The sequence below is a fragment of the Scyliorhinus canicula genome, chromosome 10, assembly GCF_902713615.1.
Source record: "Scyliorhinus canicula chromosome 10, sScyCan1.1, whole genome shotgun sequence".
NCBI classification, from domain to species: domain Eukaryota; kingdom Metazoa; phylum Chordata; class Chondrichthyes; order Carcharhiniformes; family Scyliorhinidae; genus Scyliorhinus; species Scyliorhinus canicula.
In genome coordinates, this window is record NC_052155.1 from 117,254,117 (window position 1) to 117,273,699 (window position 19,583).

The window sequence follows — 19,583 nt, forward strand, 5'->3', positions numbered from 1 at the left end:
CAGTAAAGAATAAATGGTAGCCCTGTAGCATTCTATTCCACTAATGCATGCATACGAGTACAGGTTTTGTGTGAGACAGTATCCTTACGAAAGCTGTCTTTTAAACACAAGTTAAATTGTAGGAAGACAACCCAAATCATAATGTTTGCCATTAAGACATTCTGTTGTCTCCTAACAGTGTCCAGTTTATTTTAAATGGGTTAATGTATCAAGCAAGATACGTAGACAACACAAGCTGTAATAAATTCTCTCTCAAGTCATGGAAGTTTGCAGGTTAGTGACAACTCCTGACAAACTGATAGATCTTGAAGATGTAAATGCTTTAATTTGAACAAGTTTGAAGAATCATATTAAGATGTTATTCTGAAAACCGGCAGGCAGCATGAACAATACTGGATGGTTGCTTTAGGAAAGGGGGTTGAAACTGGATAGTGCAGACCCACTAACATGAACTATGTGCCGGACGGGCTATCCTTTCGCTGTAAAGAATGGGTCCATAGCATACTCAATATTGATTCTCAGGCTTTATTTAAATTAGATGCCTGCTGGGTGACTCCAGATGGCTGGGCGACTTCAATTTTATGGCACTGCATCAATGGCAGTGGTCCTAGGAGATGAATGGGGAAGAAAGAGGTGAATAGTGAGGGACAAATTGGAGGCCAGCAACAAAGGCTGCCATAGAGTTGTAGTTAAACCAAGTACTTTTTATACACTTACCTTTCAGCAGTTCTTTTGAAGATGATTGGACAGTCCTCGTGTTAACCTGACACTGACAGTGTAAGTAGGAAGAGGTCTTGAAAATATTTTATGCCACCTATTTGCTTAACATCTGGAGGCCTATAATTCTGAATTTGCCAACATACCTGATGGTGATGGAATGTGTGGGCTATGCTTGTTAATTCTTTAAATAAAGGTTACGGGTCAACAAGTAGGGCACTTATTGTGTAATATAAAGAGACACCGCCTTTAAGTGGTTGTTCATTTGATTCCTCAAAAGAGGATAAAGAGACACTCTCCCAAGCCATTTGTCATATCTGTGGCCTCAAGGACTTTGCGTTGTATATTTGAATTTCTTTAAAGTTTGCTTTCTGTAACAGTGCCCCTTTAAGAGTCTGGTCATTAGTTCATTTGTTTTATTGATAGACTCAAAGCAGTATAAATAGACAGAGCCTGGTAGTTCAGATTAGGTAGATAATGGGACTTTATTCTCGGGTTACATTTCCAATGCGGTGTTGGGTAGTGATGGTTTAGCCAGTTAGCTCAGTTGGCGAGAGAGATTGCATATGGAACAGATGAATGGAAACAGTCCAGGGTTTGATCCCCGTCCCAGCTGTCAGGGCTGCCATCCCACCCTACCTGTATAAAACACGCCTTTAAGGGGTTGTTAGTTAATTTGTTAATCTGATTAGTTGTTTGGTCGAAAGAGCATAAAGAGATACTTATTGACACTGCTAGTGGGAAATCTAAAACTGAGTAAAGATTGACTTCTGACCTTTGCCTTCATTAACTGGCTCTGAGAAGTTTCAACAATGCTGTCTATTATAGCGAATGTTTCGCTTTCTATTTTACACCTATAAAATCGACACAATGGCAATAAATTTCTGGGTTACTGTCCTTAGCTCTAGAGACCGTTGTAAGTGGCTTAATGATATTGGAGAAAAAACAAGATGTTCCTTCAGAATAGGACAACATAGTTGAGCTGGCAAAAAACAATGTTGTCACTACAAAGGATGTGTCTAAATTCAGCTGAGAAATGAGTTCCAGTAAAAGGCAAAAATGATGCATAAGCTGTCAAAGCAAGAAAATCCATGTATAGGAGAACAACTTTTTAAAAATAAAACTGACTAACTGTACACCTCAGCAGCTGAGGAATTGCTCGATAAAGAGCTCAAGTGATAACTAACCAAATCCCAGAGAAAGATACCACAGATATAATGGATCAAAAACCTATGGAAGAGCCTGACCATTCCAAAATGGAAAAAAAAACACTTCAAGCCATTAAGCAGAAAGAGAATGAAAAAGTTTCTAATGAATGAAATTCCAGATATACACAAATGTGCGAGCTACATACAAACCATTCACACAAATTGCTACAAATTATCTAGAGAAATAAATCAAACCACGGATCTTTAGAAAGCTCTAATGACATCAGAGAAGTAAACTTCAGTGCTCCCTGTTACTTTCACCCTTGTTAGCTGTGTTGCTTTGACATTGGGAAAAAAAAACTTACCGATTTCCCACAGGTGCATCCAGTACACCGACTGACCAATAAATCTACCAACCAAAATCTTCTAATTGGCAGATTAAAAATGATAGCTTTATTGTGCCTCATGATGCAAAACATGCAAAGGGTTGCAAGGAACTGTAAACTCCAATTCAGGGGTGATTCTAAACTAACCTGCCTACTGGGAAGCCAGCAGAATTAGATACAAGAACAGAGGCTTCTGGGAAGCCAGCAGAATCAGGTACAAGAACAGAGGATTCTGAGAAGCCAGCAGAATGGTACAAGAAGAGGATTCTGAGAAGCCAGCAGAATCAGGTACAAGAACAGAGGATTCTGGGAAGCCAGCAGAATCAGGTACAAGAACAGAGGATTCTGGGAAGCCAGCAGAATCAGGTTCAAGAACAGAGGATTCTGAGAAGCCAACAGAATCAGGTACAAGAACAGAGGATTCTGGGAAGCCAGCAGAATCAGGTTCAAGAACAGAGAATTCTGAGAAGCCAACAGAATCAGGTACAAGAACAGAGGATTCTGGGAAGCCAGCAGAATCAGGTTCAAGAACAGAGGATTCTGAGAAGCCAACGGAATCAGGTACAAGAACAGAGGATTCTGAGAAGCCAGCAGAATCAGGTACAAGAACAGAGGATTCTAGAAAAACTGTCGGATCAGGTGCAAGAATAGAGGATTTTGGGAAGCCAGCAGAATCAGGTACAAGAACAAAGGATTCTGGAAAAATAGCAGGATCAGGTACAAGACAAGAGGATTATGGGAAACCAACAGAATCAGGTGCAGGAACAGGGGATTCTGGAAAAATAGCAGGATCAGGTACAAGAAAACAGGATTCTGGGAAACCAGCAGAATCAGATACAGGAACAGAGGATTCTAGAAAAACAGTAGGATCAGGAACAAGAACAGAGGATACTGAGAAGCCAGCAGAATCAGGTACAGGAACAGAGGATTCTGGAAGATCAGTAGGATCAGGTACAAGAGGATTCTGGGAAGCCAGCAGAACAGGTACAAGAACAGAGGAGTCTGGGAAATCAGCAGGAACAGGTACAAGAACAGAGGATTCTGAAAAAAACAGCAGGATCAGTTTCAAGAACAAGTCTTCTGGAAAAACAGCAGGATCAGATACAAGAACAGAGGATTCTGAAAAAGAAACAGCAGAATCAGTTTCAAGAACAAGTCTTCTGGAAAAACAGCAGGATCAGATACAAGAACAGAGGATTCTGAAAAAGAAACAGCAGAATCAGTTTCAAGAACAGAGGAATCTGGAAAAACAGCAGGATCAGGTACAAGAACAGAGGATTCTGGAAAAACTCAGCAGGTCTGGCAGCATCTGTAAGGAGAGAAAGCAGAGTTAATGTTTTGAGTCCTTTGGCTCTTCGTCAGGACTGAAAGGAGGGAGAATGTGTGAAGAGCTGTGAGATTGCAACAAAAAGTAGTGACTTTAAGAGTAAAAGACAGGCGGCCTGGTATGGGATTGTTGCATTAAGGTAAGACATGTCTGGGATATTTTTAGAAAGGAGTTTAAAATGGAGGAGAAAGGTCACAATCCAAAGCTGCCAAACTCAATGTTGAGTCCGGGGCTGCAACGTGCCCAACCGGAAGATGAGACGTTGCTCCTCCAACTTGCGCCAGCCTTCATGGAGCACTGCAGCCGGCCAAGGATGGACATGTGGGCATGAGAACAAAGTGCTAAGTTAAAATGGCAAGCAACAGGAAGGTTGGGGCCATGCTTGCAGACTGAGCAAAGGTCAGAAAAGCCAAAGAACTCTCAGCATTAACTCTGCTTTCTCTCCTTACACACTGTGTGACTTGCTGGGTTTTTCCAGCATCCTCTACTCTTGTTTCAGATTGCAGCATCCACAGTATTTGGCTTAGATTCGGTACAATGTTGGGTTTACACCCATCTTATTTTACTCTGCATTGCAATTAATGGGTTTCTTGCCCAGCCGGTTAAATTGAGACTATTTACTAAGCGTTACGTTGGAGTCATCAAGCAGAAACATTATTGCATTACTTCAACAATTCTTTGAGTGGATCTCCGTGGAATTGAAACAATTGACGCTGTTTTGGATCCAGAAATGGATGTACATGAAACACGACGTATCATTGTCAAAAAAAGGCATAAAATTATTCATTTGCAGTCTTAATGGAACAAAGATCCATCTTGTTTCAAACTATATGTAAAAGTGGAATGTAGAGTTTCTAAAATGTCCAAATTGTAAGGCACCACCTTATAGCAAAGGAATGGGCAGACAGGAGACTTATTCTGAAACAACAAAGGGTGCTGGAAAAATGCTTCAGGCCTGGCAGCATCTTTAAGGAGGGTAAGCAGAGTTAATGTTTCAAGTCCTTTGGCTCTTCCTCTGTCACCTTGAATTCACGGGTCTCAAAAATGGAAACACCCTTTAAATAAGAGGTCTAATAACACAGGCCAATCTATCTGAAGGAAAGCAGGCCAGTTTGTTTGATTCTTGTAAATGGTGGCCCCATCTCCAAATTTATCTTAAATTCATGGAACCTGCCAAATCTTTGCTGGTCTTTCATGCAACTCCATGTTCAATTTTCTCAAATCACTGCTGCAGCACACGACCACCCCAAAAGAAAGTTATAAATGGCTGTGTTGTATTTTCCTCTTCGGCCTCTCTGCAGCCTTTGATAGGGTCTACCCCACCATCCAACACCTTATACCTAGAGTATCTCCAGCAATTACTTTTCTTCCTAACCCCACAACAGTACTTCCTGGGAATCCCGTATCTATGGCCTCCCCTCCTTCCTCATCTATATGCTTCTTCTTTGAGGACAACCACCAGTTCCTCCCCTCTACCACTTCTCATCCTTACAGCTTCTGTGCTGCCAAATCACTTTCCCAATATTCAGTCTTGGTGAGCCATAGCTACTTACAGTGGAACATTGGAAAGATCACGACAATGTTTTTGGTCACACCATAAACTCCATATCTTCTGCACACAAAATCTCAGGAGGAACCCTGGCACCACCTTGCCATCCTATTTGATCCCAAGCTGAGCACCCAGATCCGACACTGAAACTCTCTCCCGAAATCACCTATTTCATAATTTTGGCACAAGATCTGCTTCTGCCCACCCCTGGGAATTCCTGTAAATGGATATCATCTTGTTCTTATTTTTGATTCAGATTTCTCTAATCAGAGCTGCTGGTGATTCCTTTAGTCCACATGACTCAGTTGTTGAGCTCCACATAGCAGTGGTGAGCCAGCACTCCAAAGTTCTGAAGAACTTCAAGATCTAAATGCCTGGAAGCCTATCTATGGCAATATATCATTGCTTAAAGGACTCTGAAGAAAAAAAAATCTCTAAAGTGGTTTGTTATGTAAAAATTAGAATACAGTTTAATGTGTTAGTGCAAGTTAAGGAGTACTTTACTATCTAATCAGCTAATATATACATGATTCTGTATAATTTTATTGATCACAAAATAATTTTACATTAATTATTTGTGCCCGGGTTACATGGTGTGTCAATGTGGCAATTGCTCTGTTGATATCAAGAGCACAAACTGGGTTGACCAATAATTTTCAGTGTAACATGCAAACCTGAATTTTGCATATGAAGCCCAACAAAATCTATTTATGGAAGTTGATTTGTGCAGAATATTAAATAGTAGCTGGAATTAAAAGACTCCAGTTGATATTCTTAACTTTTGAAAATCTTAATAACCGTACAAAATTTTTTAGTAGTTTGCTCGAGTATCAATCCATTATTATGCGTTATCAGTGGTAATAGGAACATTCTGTTAATTCACACCCACATAGAAGTGTGTACTTTTAAAGAATTCACTTTTGCTGATATAGTAACCCTTACTCATATCTAATATTTTTGCTATGTGTTTACTAATATAATACAATCCATTTTTTTCAAACTGAAATTCTCCCCCCCCCAAAAAAATGCTTCCTAAAGCTAGAAAACAAAACACAACCAGCCAGCTAAATAAAATACCTAGACCTTACAATCTCAACCAAAGAAAACCTGTTTCCATGGCAACATTGACAAGTGAATTTCTAGCAGTGGGCAGTATCTCTTGAAACAAATATTGAAACCAAAAAACAAAAATATTCATTTGCTTGAAGGATTGAATTACAAAACAATGCAGAGAGAGAATTTCATGGTAGACCACGATGACATTGGTTTGGGCCTTCTCAATTTATTTTCATGTGCCAAAATTAATTGCTGATCTCGAGTGTGGGAGGAAACCTTGAGAAGAAACTTAGCACTCGAGTTAAAAATCTGTGTTACATCATCAAATAATGTAAAGCCTTTCTGTCAGCTCCAAGCTTCATAAGCTAAACTTTAATGATTTAAACCCATTGATCCCAATTTTTGGAGAATATATTACATTAACAAGAAAAATAATGCAGGAGCAATCAGTCACAACATTTTCAAATACTGCAAATCAATTCAAATTCTGGATAATGTAAAACTGATAACATGAGGATGGACTCTGACGTAACATAGAGTGGACTTGCTTTTCAGCAGTCTGAATTTTGTATAGAATCACAGAAAGCAATACTGCATCTACTTCTTTTTTATATATAAATTTAGAGCACCCAATTCTTTGTGTGTCCAATTAAGGGGCAATTTAACATGGCCAATTCACCTACCCTGAACATCCTTGGGTTGTGGGGGTGAGACCCACACAGACACAGGGAGAATGTGCAAACTCCACACAGGCAGTGAGCCAGGTCCTCAACGCCGTGATGCAGCAGTGCTAACCACTGTTCCACCGCACCGCTCTCATATTGCATCTACTTCAAGAAAATAACAAGCACATTATAAACGGAAATTGTTCTTCCATATCCAAATTGGACTCTATACCACATTAAGCAGTGAACCTCTTCAGATTAACAATAAAAGTACTGCATTTAATTAACAGTATCCCTTGATTAACTTTTCTAAATTAAATCTTATTGTAGAGAGAACTCCATGCAATATTTCCAGAGATACTCAATCATTAGATAGGTATTTGACTAGCTGCATAATTGATTTATTCAATATGTTGTACTTATGACCTGAATAACAGCATTTTTTTAAAATGTTATATATTAAGGATGAACAAACAGTAAAGTTAATTATGATAGACTTGATTTTAGTGTACAGATCTTAAATATCATAAGTATTATGAAGTAAATTTTAATTCATGGATTGCTAATGGATAATGTAATAACTCACAGGTCAACATGCTTGCCTCATTAGTGGCATCCTGGATACAATCAATATTATTTCTGAGAAGTACAGACAATTTTATATTCTGAGTGTTCTCACGAAGGCCTTAAAAAATAATCAATATTGCTCAGATTAGGTGCAGTATTTCCCAGTCTTTTAATTTCAATCCTTATCCAGATAAACTTTATTTATTTTTGTTCTTATGCGATACAGATTATGTCTTATGTTTGTGAGTGTGTTTGAATGTCGCACTCAGTATTCTGCTCCCATGTTGGATATTTTGGTCAATGATGACATGGGTTTGTAAGTTGGAAAACTATTTTTAGTTGATGATCTGATCACTCTCAACTCCCTCAATAAACTCTAGTCCTTTCCATTAGCAGATGGCTGACAAAACGATACGTTTGGACATGGATATTGAACCAAGTTCACAAATTTATTTTTGCAAATTAATACTAGATTCACATTTCTTGTTAAATATTTCAGTGCCTGAAAGAACATCATGACAGTGCTCATTCTGCAAAAAAATAAATTTGATGAATTCGGTGTTTATAAGATTTCATTTTGGTGGCTACACTGGATCTGAACATTAATATTCCTTATCAGGAAAAAATAAATCAGGGCATTTATTACTCATATTAATACAAATTTATTTCATATAGTTAAAAGACATAGCACCATCCTAATTTTATTTTGTTTCCCAGGCTTCCTCTCCTCTCTTACAGATAGATTTTCATGCTGTAGTACAATTCCATGGACATCATCAGCCTGCTTGAAAATTATGCAAATTGGTTTACCCCTATTTATATTTAAACCAAGACCATACTGACCAGCATGAAGCTGACCATACCTGACATTGACATGAATGCACCATCAAAGATTTCAAGATTATGATTAGGAATGGGAACCTTCTCTCTTCCTCTCGGTCTCATGAATGCTGAAGTATATTGTAGTGTCCATGCTAACAATTTAGCTGAGATTAGCTCACTGAACGAAGGTCAGCAATCCTATTCTGTACAGTTCAATAATTCACCAGGCAGTGCATTTAATTGCTGTGCCATCTGAGACACCGTGATCCTAACTATAGATGGACTGAAAGTTTACTTGTTGTTCTGGTCACGTCTGTTGACTTTATCATGGAAATGAAATTGTGGTCCCAACTTTTGCTTTTTTTTAAAAAGCAGCAAAACATTTTCACATATGAATATTCTACTCATTGAGTATCTTTAGAACAACGAGTAGCATATGAAGCAGGAGCATATGTTACACTTTAATCACAGGAAGAATTTTCTCTGTTACCACATCTGTTACTTTTAACAACGCATATGTTTAAAAATCGCCTTTATGGAAGAGGTACGAAGATGTAACATCTCAAGTAATTACCAGGAAATTATTCAAAACAATTGAAATCCTGTGACCAATCTTGCCATGGTGACCCCTGAAGATTCTGCCTGAAAGCAAACATGCACAATCTGGCTTCTTTTCCTGCAATATTCTATTGGAGTTCCACATGGGAATTCAATATTCCAAGCACTCTCTCTTCTGGAAACATTCCAGCAAAAACAGTGTTTGTAACATTACATAATATTACATAGGTATGAAATACCCAAATAAGAACTATTTTGTTGTCTGAAAGCAAAGCCAATACTGCCACATCGCTAGTATGGGTAAATCAATATATGCCTTTTCAAAAGTTGTAGCAACAACTTGTTATGTATGTAACACTTGTCACACATAATGACATGCAAAAGTACCAGTAGTAAAGCTGAGGGAGCATGGGCAAAGAGCAGCACAAGTGTGCCTTCAGGGAAGCGAAACTGGAAGGAACTACTAAGGGAAGGTGGGGCCAAACTATGAAGAGACAGTTTAGATGAAATTCTACATTGTTGAATTAAAAAGGAAAAGGCAAATACCCAGGGTAAATTTAGACAGTTTTTTAGTAGCTTGACAATAGAGCAAAGGAAGGAATAATTTTGTTCCAATGTCTTATTTTCCTTTAAACGTGCCCGTAAAGGTGCTGCTAATGTTTAGAATAGCATGAGTATTTGTGGCGATATTACAAAGATACATTGGACCATTTCACTACATAGTCCCATTTTGAAGTCCCTAGTGTTAATCCCCTTTTCTGCTGAAATGATCTTTATGCAATTGTGCTAGTTATAAAATGCACAGAACTTTCATTCTGGTGCCATACATTTTCAGTACTTCTTTTGGAGTCCTTGGACCAGGAAAATACTCCCACCCTGTGGGTTCACCTCTTCAGCTGTTGCTGTGGATGGTTTAGGTGGATCTAGACATCTTAGGATACCATTTGACTACCCTTTTTCAGTTGTTCCACAATTTACTGATATTTTCTCCAAAAAAAAAGAAATTCTACTATTATTCTGTGGAACGATGTAATATCTGGACGTCTTGCACCCGGGGAATAGCTTGTACATTTTGAACAACTGACAGATTTCATGAGGTTGGCTGCATGCACAGCAGTCTTTTTTATTAAAAAGGAAGCATTCTAATGCATACGCAGTTTATGCTCCCTTACTGCGGAATAAACATGGTGAATGGAAAACGTCGAATTTAAACCTTAATGAACTCTTTACCTGTTCGCGTGTTGATAAAAGTGGAACATTAAATAAACCTTCTTCCCTAATCCTCAAGCTAGACATCTGGAACGGATAATAAACATCAGCAAGTGAGGCGAGTGTGGACTTTCCAAACAATTCACTATAAATCGCCAATTGCGCGTGGTTACTTCCTAACACTAGAGATAACAGCACTCGCCTCTGCTCTCCACTACAGAATGTGTTGCTTGTATTTTCTCCACTTCAATCCTGCTGGACAAATCTGGCAAACATCCCTTGTTTTCTTTGCTGCCCACAAGCCGATGAGGTGGAACTCTCTGAGCGCAAGTTTCTGAGGTGGTGTCCGGAGCGCGGGAACAAGTCTGAGGGGAGAACCTAAATGTGCCATGAGCTACAATATTTCTGAGATTTTAAGCTTGCTTAAGATCGAATCCAGTCTTTGAACAATCTGAATGGAGTCAGGTTGCTGAATTATTGTTATGGCTGTCTCTTCCCAGGTGCAGTTGCCCCGTGTCAATGGCCATTGCTCCTGCAGTTTAGGGGGAGGGGGTGGGGGGAGCAGGAGGTTCGCCCGAATCGCCCCTGTCGCCAGTACTCACCTCCATCTCCATAGGTTTCCACGCCGTACCCGTCCTGCAGCCCGTTGTTCCATGTGCCTTCGTACCTGGCCGGACTGCTGAGACTCTGGCGGAGTCCGTACCTGCCCTTGAAGCCATGCGTCCACTCCCCCCGGTAACACCAGCGGCCCTTGGTCTCTACCCCCAGCCCGTGGCGCTTGCCCTGGGTCCAGTAGCCCTGGTAGGTGTTGCCACTGGGCCAGGTGTAGACTCCCACCACCTCGAATCCGTGAGCCCAGGAGCCGCTGTACTCGCCCTGGCCCTTCGGCCCCGTGCAGATGCCGTGGCCGTGGGCTTTGCCGTCTTCCCAGCCGCCGCAGTAACTCCCGCCATCGTCGAAGTCAAACCTTCCTCCAGTCATACATGAAACGGTGCGGGCCGGATCGCACACCGACTGAAAGCGGGCTCAGCGGAGCAGCACAGACCGAGCGGCAGGGGCACGGGGGGTGAACCAGCTTGGGAGCGAAAAGAAAGTGCGGGCAGCGACTGACTGGAGAGACCGCCAGGGAGGCGGGTCCGCTGACTTTAACTGGAGAGATTGGTCGGGGAGGCGGGCTCACCAGCCACTGGAGAGACTCGGCAGACAGGCGGCCGCAGGGACCAGCGGCATTGGGAGGGAGGTGGGCAGGGCACAGAGATCAGAGGGATTGGCGGGGACAGAGGGACTCGAGGGGATGGGGAGGAAGGAGGTGGGCACAGGGATTGGGAAGATTGGTAGGGAATTGGATTACTGACTAAAATTACTTGCAGAGGAGGCTAATACACTGATAAGGAGAGGCAAACAATGACTTCAGACACTGGCAGTGCCAATAGGCTGTGCCCAGAGTGGCTGGCAGGTAATCAGGCAGTGGGAGAGTTTGGCTGGGAGAGGGGCACAGTGCCAGAGAGGCTGGCAAGCAAGTAGGCACGGCTGGATCATGGGTACCATGCTGGAGAGACTGGTTGGGAGGTTGACACAGCACAGAGAGGCTGGCAATACCGTGTTCCTGCAGGCACAGTGCAAGAATCGACAGAATCAAGATGAAAACTGGTCAGATGAGGGAACGAGAGAAAAATGAAGAAAGGAACGAAGGAGGCAACACCAGAAAAACTAGAAATTAGGCGAAGAGCAACACAAATTGAACGAGTGAATGAGCGGCGAGAAGAACGAGTAAATACTTAAAGACTTCAAAATCGAGACTGAACAGCGAAGGTGTAAAGCAAAGACGAGGAAGGAATGAGATCAAACGAAGGGAAAAATCAAATGGAGCGAAGCGAAGTGAAAATTTGAAAATAAATATTGGGAACAGCAAAAGTAGAAGGGATTGAGAAGGCCACGCGAGAATGGGTACAAAATGATCCTTCTCAAGTAAAATGTTTTTAAAATCCTGAAGGGGCAGTAGCAACATTATAGTTGTAGCAACGTAAAAAAATAAAATAATGCTCAAGACTTGGATGGCATGGGGCATCCAGTCACAATTCAATAGGATGCAACTAAAGTTGTGATTTCGTTTAGAAACATAATTTTCATCAACTAATTGCATCAGTCTCCTGTCCACTTCACCCGGGTACTGCACTTTTCTTAGAAAGGGTCAATACTTCCAATATTTAAAATAATTAGTAATAAGTTTCTGATTGAACTTTTATAAGTTGGATACCTGCTTTTGATATAGTAAGTGGGATATATTCCCGATCCAAGCTTTGAGGAACAAATGCTACTGGTAGGGAGAGACACCAATTGTGATTTTGTTTTAAAAAGAAAGACACAGTAGCTGCTATGGTTTTGACGGTGGGTGAGCCTAACACCAGATTTTTTTTTCAAAGGCTGCTAAACACTATAACTGGAATACGTAATTGGAGAAAAAGTGCGTCACGAGGTTCCCAGAATAGAAGGAAGAATAAATATGGTCCTAGTTGTGCAGCAGTGAGGATTGGAAGGGTCATGTTCGTGAGAGTGCGTGGATTCACGTAGGGGTGCCTGGAAAGGAGACGAACGTGGCACTCGGACACAACTTTGTAGAGGCATGGGAAGAGGAACAGTCAGTAAGGTCAAGGAGGGGCTCGGGTAGCTCAGGTGAGTCCACAAAGACTCGTTAACCTGCACTTTGAAGATCTTTGGAAAGAAAAGTATTTATGTGTCAAATATAACTACAGGGCTTGGCGGGGGTCTACCATATCGTATAATTATGACAATCAAATATGTAGCCAAACAAAAAAAGGACGCTTGTCACATATTACTTTAGATGTCAATTTGACCCTCATTGGTATTTTATCGTATGCTCCACTGTAATTAAACACCTAATGGAGGATATCGAAATGACTGCACGCCAAATACAAAGAAAAACATGGCATTACAAACTACATTATTATAGTTAAAGTGAGTTCCAACAACCACAGATAAACGCAAGATATTTCCTGCTCCAAAATCATATATGCTGCAATTTTTAAAATAGTTTTGTTTGCTAACAAGTCTAATTTCAGCGCCCTATTTATATGTGAAGAGCATCATTAAAAAGTTAACTACTTTGATTCAATCATTGTTAGTTTTCGAAGAAATAACTTGCACTTGATTACCAGACTATAAGCAGGTCCTTGTGTATGCTGTATATAATAATGCAAATCAAATAATCGGCACCCTACCAGGTACAACAATGTTCTTCACATTCAACCGTTTTATGTTTAACAGTTTAAGTCACCATATTTTTCTGTCCATAAACAGTGTTGGAATGTTGTACCATATTTATATGTGGGGAAATGGTCTGGTGCAGCGTTACATCAACAAATAAATCCCAAAGGCTTCTCCACGTGACCCATGAGGTGTAATTTGCTGCCAGAGGATAGGAATCTTGCACACTATGGGCGGGATTTCTCCATTTGAAAGTCAAAGTGCTGACGTCGGGACTGAATGGGGGGCGATGGGTGTGGGACAGGGGTGATGCCGGGGCAGGGAGCTGGTGGGTGTTCTGAGGGGGATGCGACTGCCAGAGCTATTCAGGACATGCTAATGCACCAGCACCCGCGCCACCTGGAACTAGTGCAACTCCAATGCACACCGCCGTGTGATTCGATGCGGTCGGGAATGGCGCTCAAGAGTCTGACAAGCTGCAGCTGCATATAAGCTCCCCACACACTATCATTCCAGCCAAGAAGATGCCACCCCAGCGAAAGGGTGGCCAGGAGGTTTGTGGCTGCAGAACTTGAGATATTGCTGGATGCCAGGGATGCAGAGCTTTAGATATTGCTGGGTGCCGTGGAGGAGAGGCGTGATACCCTGTCCTCTGGTGTGGGAAGGAGGCTGCCACCAGCTGATGTCAACTGGGCTTGGGAGGTAGCAGAGGCCATGGGTGAAATGGGCCCCACTACGATGACCGGACAGCAGTGCAGAAAGAAGCTGCACAACCTCCCCTGGGTGGCCCAGGTGAGTCACCAGTCCATGCCCCTGGCACCACCCATCCTACAAACCCCACACCCATCATCCCACCCACTCCATGCGGCCCCCACCAGGCAGAATGGCGGGCAAAGCTGGGTGGATATGGGCAACCCCCAGGCCAGCCAGAATGAGCCACCAGCTCCGTGCCCCTGCACCAGCCCAGTCCCACACATATCACCCACCCCCTCCCATGCAGCCCCCACCAGACAGAATGGGAGGCAATGCTGGGTGGGGAGAGGCAACCCCCTGAGGCCAGCCAGGGTGCATCACCAGCTCTGTGCCCCTAGCGCCACCTCTGTATCACACTTCCCACACCCATTCCCCCCTCCGAGGGTGCAACCAAACCCCACTGCCGGCAGTCCGCTTGCACCCCACCCTGCACCACATACCAACACCCATACCACCTGCCATAGCTGGGTGCCCTGCACACACAGGCCATCAGCTGCAGACCCCCTGCGCTGCCTGTGCCCGAGTGTCTCACACTGTGCATTATCTGTCCCCCGAAAAGAAGGCGGCCCACAACCACCGGGATTGGGAGAACATCGGAGGGGGCCTGCCAGACCTGCGGCCCCTCACCCTCGCAGAGCAGAAGGCATTGGACCAGGACAGTTGGGTGGGAGAGTGGGCAGTCACAGAGGGGGACATCAATATGGGGCAACCATGTGAACCACAATGTGCTGCGATGGTCCTGTGCCACGTGAGTCATCCTCTCTACCCACCACAGCACACCCACCTGCGATCTCACCATGCATCTTGTCTTGTGTCTTGCAGGATCACCTCCTGATGAGGTGGGGCCATCCGGGGTCCCTTGCACCCTGCCGCAACCTCGCAACACCCTATAGCACATGTCCCAGGACGGCACAGACTTCTCATCACTGCTTTCACTGGCTCGCTCCACCTCCCCAAAGACACTCACCTCAGGTAGGGAACTTGAGTGAAGAGGCTCCTAGGGCATTATCTGATGCGCTAGGCAGAAATGCAGCAGTACATAAAGTGGAGGTAAGAAACTCTGAGGGAGCGGATGGTCGGAGGGCAGCTCGACCCCAGGAACTAGCTGGCCTTCAGACAGGTTAGCACTCTGGAAAGGGCAGTAACATCAATGTTGGTGATGCAGGTGCAGAGCCAGGGACTACATGAGGGGGTGTCAGCAACCATCCAGCACCTTCAGGTGCAGTTGGAGGAGTCCAACGGCCTGGAGGCGCTGCCAGCAATGCGTGCCACCCAGACCAACACCGCATGGGTGGCATCTGTGGTGGAGGCCTTGGGCGTGAGGGTCACAGCCATAGATTAGGATGTCCAAGGCCTGTACACGATGTGCAGTTGATGGCTGATGCACAGGCCATGGCAGCCATGTCGCAGGCAGCCATGTACCCGGGCCACACTGACATTGTTCAGCGCGGTCTGTCATGGCCGGCATATTTAGAAGTCGGTCGTTGCCGTTAGACGTTCCTCCCGCAAACAGGAACACCGCGACCTAGTGACGCGACCCTCCCGAAAACTGTCCATGATCCACCCGCAGGTCGCGACCCTGAGCTTCAATACCCCTGTTCCAGATGGTAGCGATCATGGGTTTGGAAGATGCTATCTACGGAACTTTGGTGAGTTCCTGCAGTGCATCTTGTAGACAGCACACACAGCTACCACTGTTTGTCAGTGGTGGAGGGTTTGAATGTTTGCGTAATGGGGAGAAATCAAGCGGGCTGATTTGTCCTGGATGGTGTTGAGGTTCTTGAGTATTGTTGGAGCTACATTCTTACAGGCAAATAGAGAGTATTCCATTACATTCCTGACTTGTGCCTTGTAGATGGTGGACAGGCTTTTGGGGGGGACGGGGACGTCAGGAGGTGAGTTACTCGCCCTGGGATTACTGGCCTTTTACCTGCCCTGCTATCCACAGTACTAATGCGCAAGTCCAATTCAGTTTCTGATCAATGGTAACCCCAGGATTTTGATTGTGTGGGATTCAGCGATGGTAATGCCATTCAATGTCAAGTGATGATGGTTAGATCCTCTTTTGTAGGAGATGGTCATTGCCTGGCACTTGTGTGGTGTGAGTGTAATTTGCCACTTGACAGCCCGAGCCTGGATATTGCCCTGGTCTTGCTATATTTGGACATAGACGGCTTCATTATCTGAGGAGTCACGAATAGTGCTGAACATTGTGCAGTCATCTGCATCATCCCAATTTCTGACCTTAAGGTGGAAGGGAGGTAACTGATGAAGCAGCTGAAGATGGTTGGGCCTAGGACATTACCATATCCTGAAGAATTCTTGAAGTATTGTTCTGGAGCTTAGAGGATTGACCTCCATCTACCACAACTATTTTCCTTTGTGCCAGGTATGCCTCCAACCAGTGGAGAGTTCTTCCCCTGATTCCCATTGACTCCATTTTAGCAAGGGCTCCTTGATGCCATATCCAGTCAAATGCTGCCTTGATGTCAAGGCAGTCACTCTCACCTCACCTCTGGCATTCAGCTCTTTTATCCATGTTTGAACCAAGACAGTAATGAGGTCAGGAGCTGAGTGACCCTGGCCGAACCAAAATGAGTCATCCATGAGAAGGTTATTGCTGAGTAAGTGCCGCTTGATAGCACTGTTGATGACTTCTTCCATCAATTTGCTGCTGATGGAGAGTAGACTGATGGGGCGGTAATTGGCTGGGTTGGATTTGTCCTGTTTCTTGTTTACAGGACACTATGTTTCTATGTAATTTTCCATATTGTAGGATAGATGTCTTTGTTGTTGCTGTACTGGAACAGCTTGATGAGGGATGCGGCAAGTTTTGGAGCACAAATCGTTAGCGCCAATGCCGGAATATTGTCAGGGTCCATAGCTTTTGCAGTATCCAATGCACTCAACCATTTCCTGATATCCCGTGGAGTGAATCGCGTTGGCTGCAGACTCACATCTGTGATGCTGGGGACCTCCGGAGGAAAGCGAGTTGGATCATCCACTCGGCACTTCTGGCTGAAGATTGTTGTGAATGCCTCAACCTTGACTTTTGCACATATGTGCTGGGCCCCTCCATCATTGAAGATGAGGATATTTGTGGAGCCTCCTCCTTCAGTGAATTGTTTAATTGTCCACCACCATTCATGGCTGGATGTGGCAGGACTGCAGAGTTTAGATCTGATGCGTTCATTTTGAAATTGCTTTGCTCTGACTATTATTTGCTGCTTATGCTGTTTGGGGCACAATTGGTCCTATGTTGTAGCTTCACCAGATTGACACCTCATTTTTTGGTATGCCTGATGTTTCTCCCAGCATGCTCTCCTGCACTCTTCATTGAACCAGGGTTGAACCAAGTAATATTGAATCTGTCTAGCAGTAATCAATAATCTAGTAGTCACTAATAATATCCTTGTGTTAACTCTCTCTAATCTAATCTACTCCTCTTGCTGTTCTCAGGCTTTCTCCTTTGCTAACTACCCAGCATTCCCTGAGGTCTGATTTATATACAGAGAAATGGTGGTGCCCCTCTAGTGTTTGAATAACACAGAGATGTAATAATTAACCCTTGCACTAGCTTGCCAGTTATACATATCATTACATCCCCCGTTTTTTAACATTTCTTTTCTATTTATAAAGAAGAAATGTATAATAATATTACAATACATGATATGGTAATAACTTTGACATGTAGTGAAAATCAATAACGAAAAAGTTCAACAGGAACGATTCACAAATTGACGTCTGTCCAGCTTCCTTCTTTTCCTGGTTGACCTTCTTAAACCACAAAGAGGAGATTCAGAAGTTTTTACTGTCCTCTGTGAATCTTCACAAACTTTAAAAGTTATCTTCATATTGTTGAAAATACTTTCATGGAGTTGAAGATCTGGAAAGATGTTATTGTGTTGTTTGAGTTTCAATAGTGCTCATCAATTACATCGAACAATTAATTCTTCAGCTGATTAAATGACATAGGAGCATGGTGCTGCTTGTCGAATAACCTTTGCAGGAGCACACCAACCTCCATCAGGAGATTTTGATCCTGACTGTGTCACCTGAAAGCAATATGTCCAGCGTATTTGCATGTTGATCATAATATATTCGTTGTTTATCTTGTTGATGTTGCATTTTTTGTATTATGGGTAGATGATCTGGACCAGGTAGTGAAATGGACGGTAGAGTAGTCCTTAACTCCCTGTTCATCAGCAATTGTGCTGGTGATAAACCCGTGGCAAGCGTACTTGCTCTCTAGGTAAGTAATGCTAGATTCATGTCTGCATGAGAATCAAAAGCTTTGTAATGAAGTTGTTTCATGATATGAACTCGTTTCTCCACGTTACCATTTGATTGGGCGTAGTGTGGATTTGAAGTGATGTGAGAAAAGTTGTATTCTCGAGAGAATTCAGCTCATTCATGACTATCAAAGCATGGCCCCATTGTCAGATATCACAATGTTTTCAATACCATGTCTGGCAAAAGTTCCTTCGTCGTTTTATAACAGATCTGTATGTGAGGTTTGATAACTTGATGACTTCCGGATAATTCGAAAAAACGGTCGATGATTAACACATAATCCTGACCATTGCAATGAAACAAATCAATTCCTACTTTCAACCATGGAGGTGTCTCCAATGCATGCTGTTGAAGTTTCTCCTTGCATTGCACAGATTGAAATTTCTGACATGTTTTGCTTCCAAGTATCATATTAGTAATGTCTCAGATGATACCTGGCCAATGCACAGCTTGTCCTGCTCTTCTCTTGCATTTTTCAATGCCAAGGTGACCATGTATCTGGTTAAGAATCATGGGTCGGAGAGACAAAGATATTACTATCATATCAAGTCGAAGTAACAATCCATCCACAACTGTTAAATATGCTTGAATAATCCTGAACTTGGAACAGTGCCCTTTTGGCCAACCATCGTTGAGATGGTCTATGACTCTTTGAAGTATTGAATCCTTCTTGGTTTCTTCACAGATGTGGATCAGTTTCACATCTGAAACAGGAAGAGTTTCAGCTCAAAGCTGCACTTGAGCATCTATGTGCTGTATAAATCCATGAGGTTCTTCTTCTGTATTAATTGAACGTGATAAAGCATCAGCTATTATCAAGTCCTTGCCTGGAGTATAGGTGAGGTTGAAGTCGTATCTACGAAGCTTCATCAAGATCCGTTGTAATCTTGGTGTCATATCATTCAGATCCTTTTGTATGAAATGGACAAGTGGTCTGTGGTCAGTTTCAACAGGAAAGGTAGGAAACTTTAAAACACCTGTCAGTAAACCCAAGCATTCTTTCTCTATTTGTGCATACTGTTGTTCAGTCAGTGTCATGGAAGCATGCGCAACTGGTAACCATGAAGAATTGTCATCTTTCTGTAACGGAACTGCTCCTATTCCTCTCTGACTCGCATCAATCAAAACCTTTGTCTCTCTGTCTGGACCAAAGAATGAAAGAAGAGGTGCAGTCATCAATTGAGACTTTAAATCGAGCCATTCTTTTTGATGATTGTCAGTCCATTTAAACGTGTAGACTTCTTGATGACATTTCTGAGAGCAGCAGTTCTGGATGAGAGGTTGGGAATAAAAATCTTAAAATGGCCT

General features: G+C 43.0%; 1 protein-coding gene and 1 long non-coding RNA gene across 2 annotated transcripts in view; one reads left to right on the plus strand and one right to left on the minus strand.

Moving 5' to 3' along the window:
* Window positions 1-11,133, minus strand: part of jph1b (junctophilin 1b) — a 170,831-nt gene extending 159,698 nt beyond the window's left edge. The window contains 1 exon segment of the mRNA XM_038809632.1: window positions 10,607-11,133. Coding sequence (XP_038665560.1) covers window positions 10,607-10,985 — 379 coding nt within the window. The 5' untranslated portion in view covers window positions 10,986-11,133.
* A 1,358-nt stretch (window positions 11,134-12,491) lies between these two features.
* Window positions 12,492-19,583, plus strand: part of LOC119972945 — a 36,240-nt gene continuing 29,148 nt past the window's right edge. The window contains exons 1-2 of the long non-coding RNA XR_005462186.1: window positions 12,492-12,677; window positions 14,805-14,954. This is a non-coding gene — a long non-coding RNA (uncharacterized LOC119972945). The remainder of the gene's footprint in view (window positions 12,678-14,804; window positions 14,955-19,583) is intronic.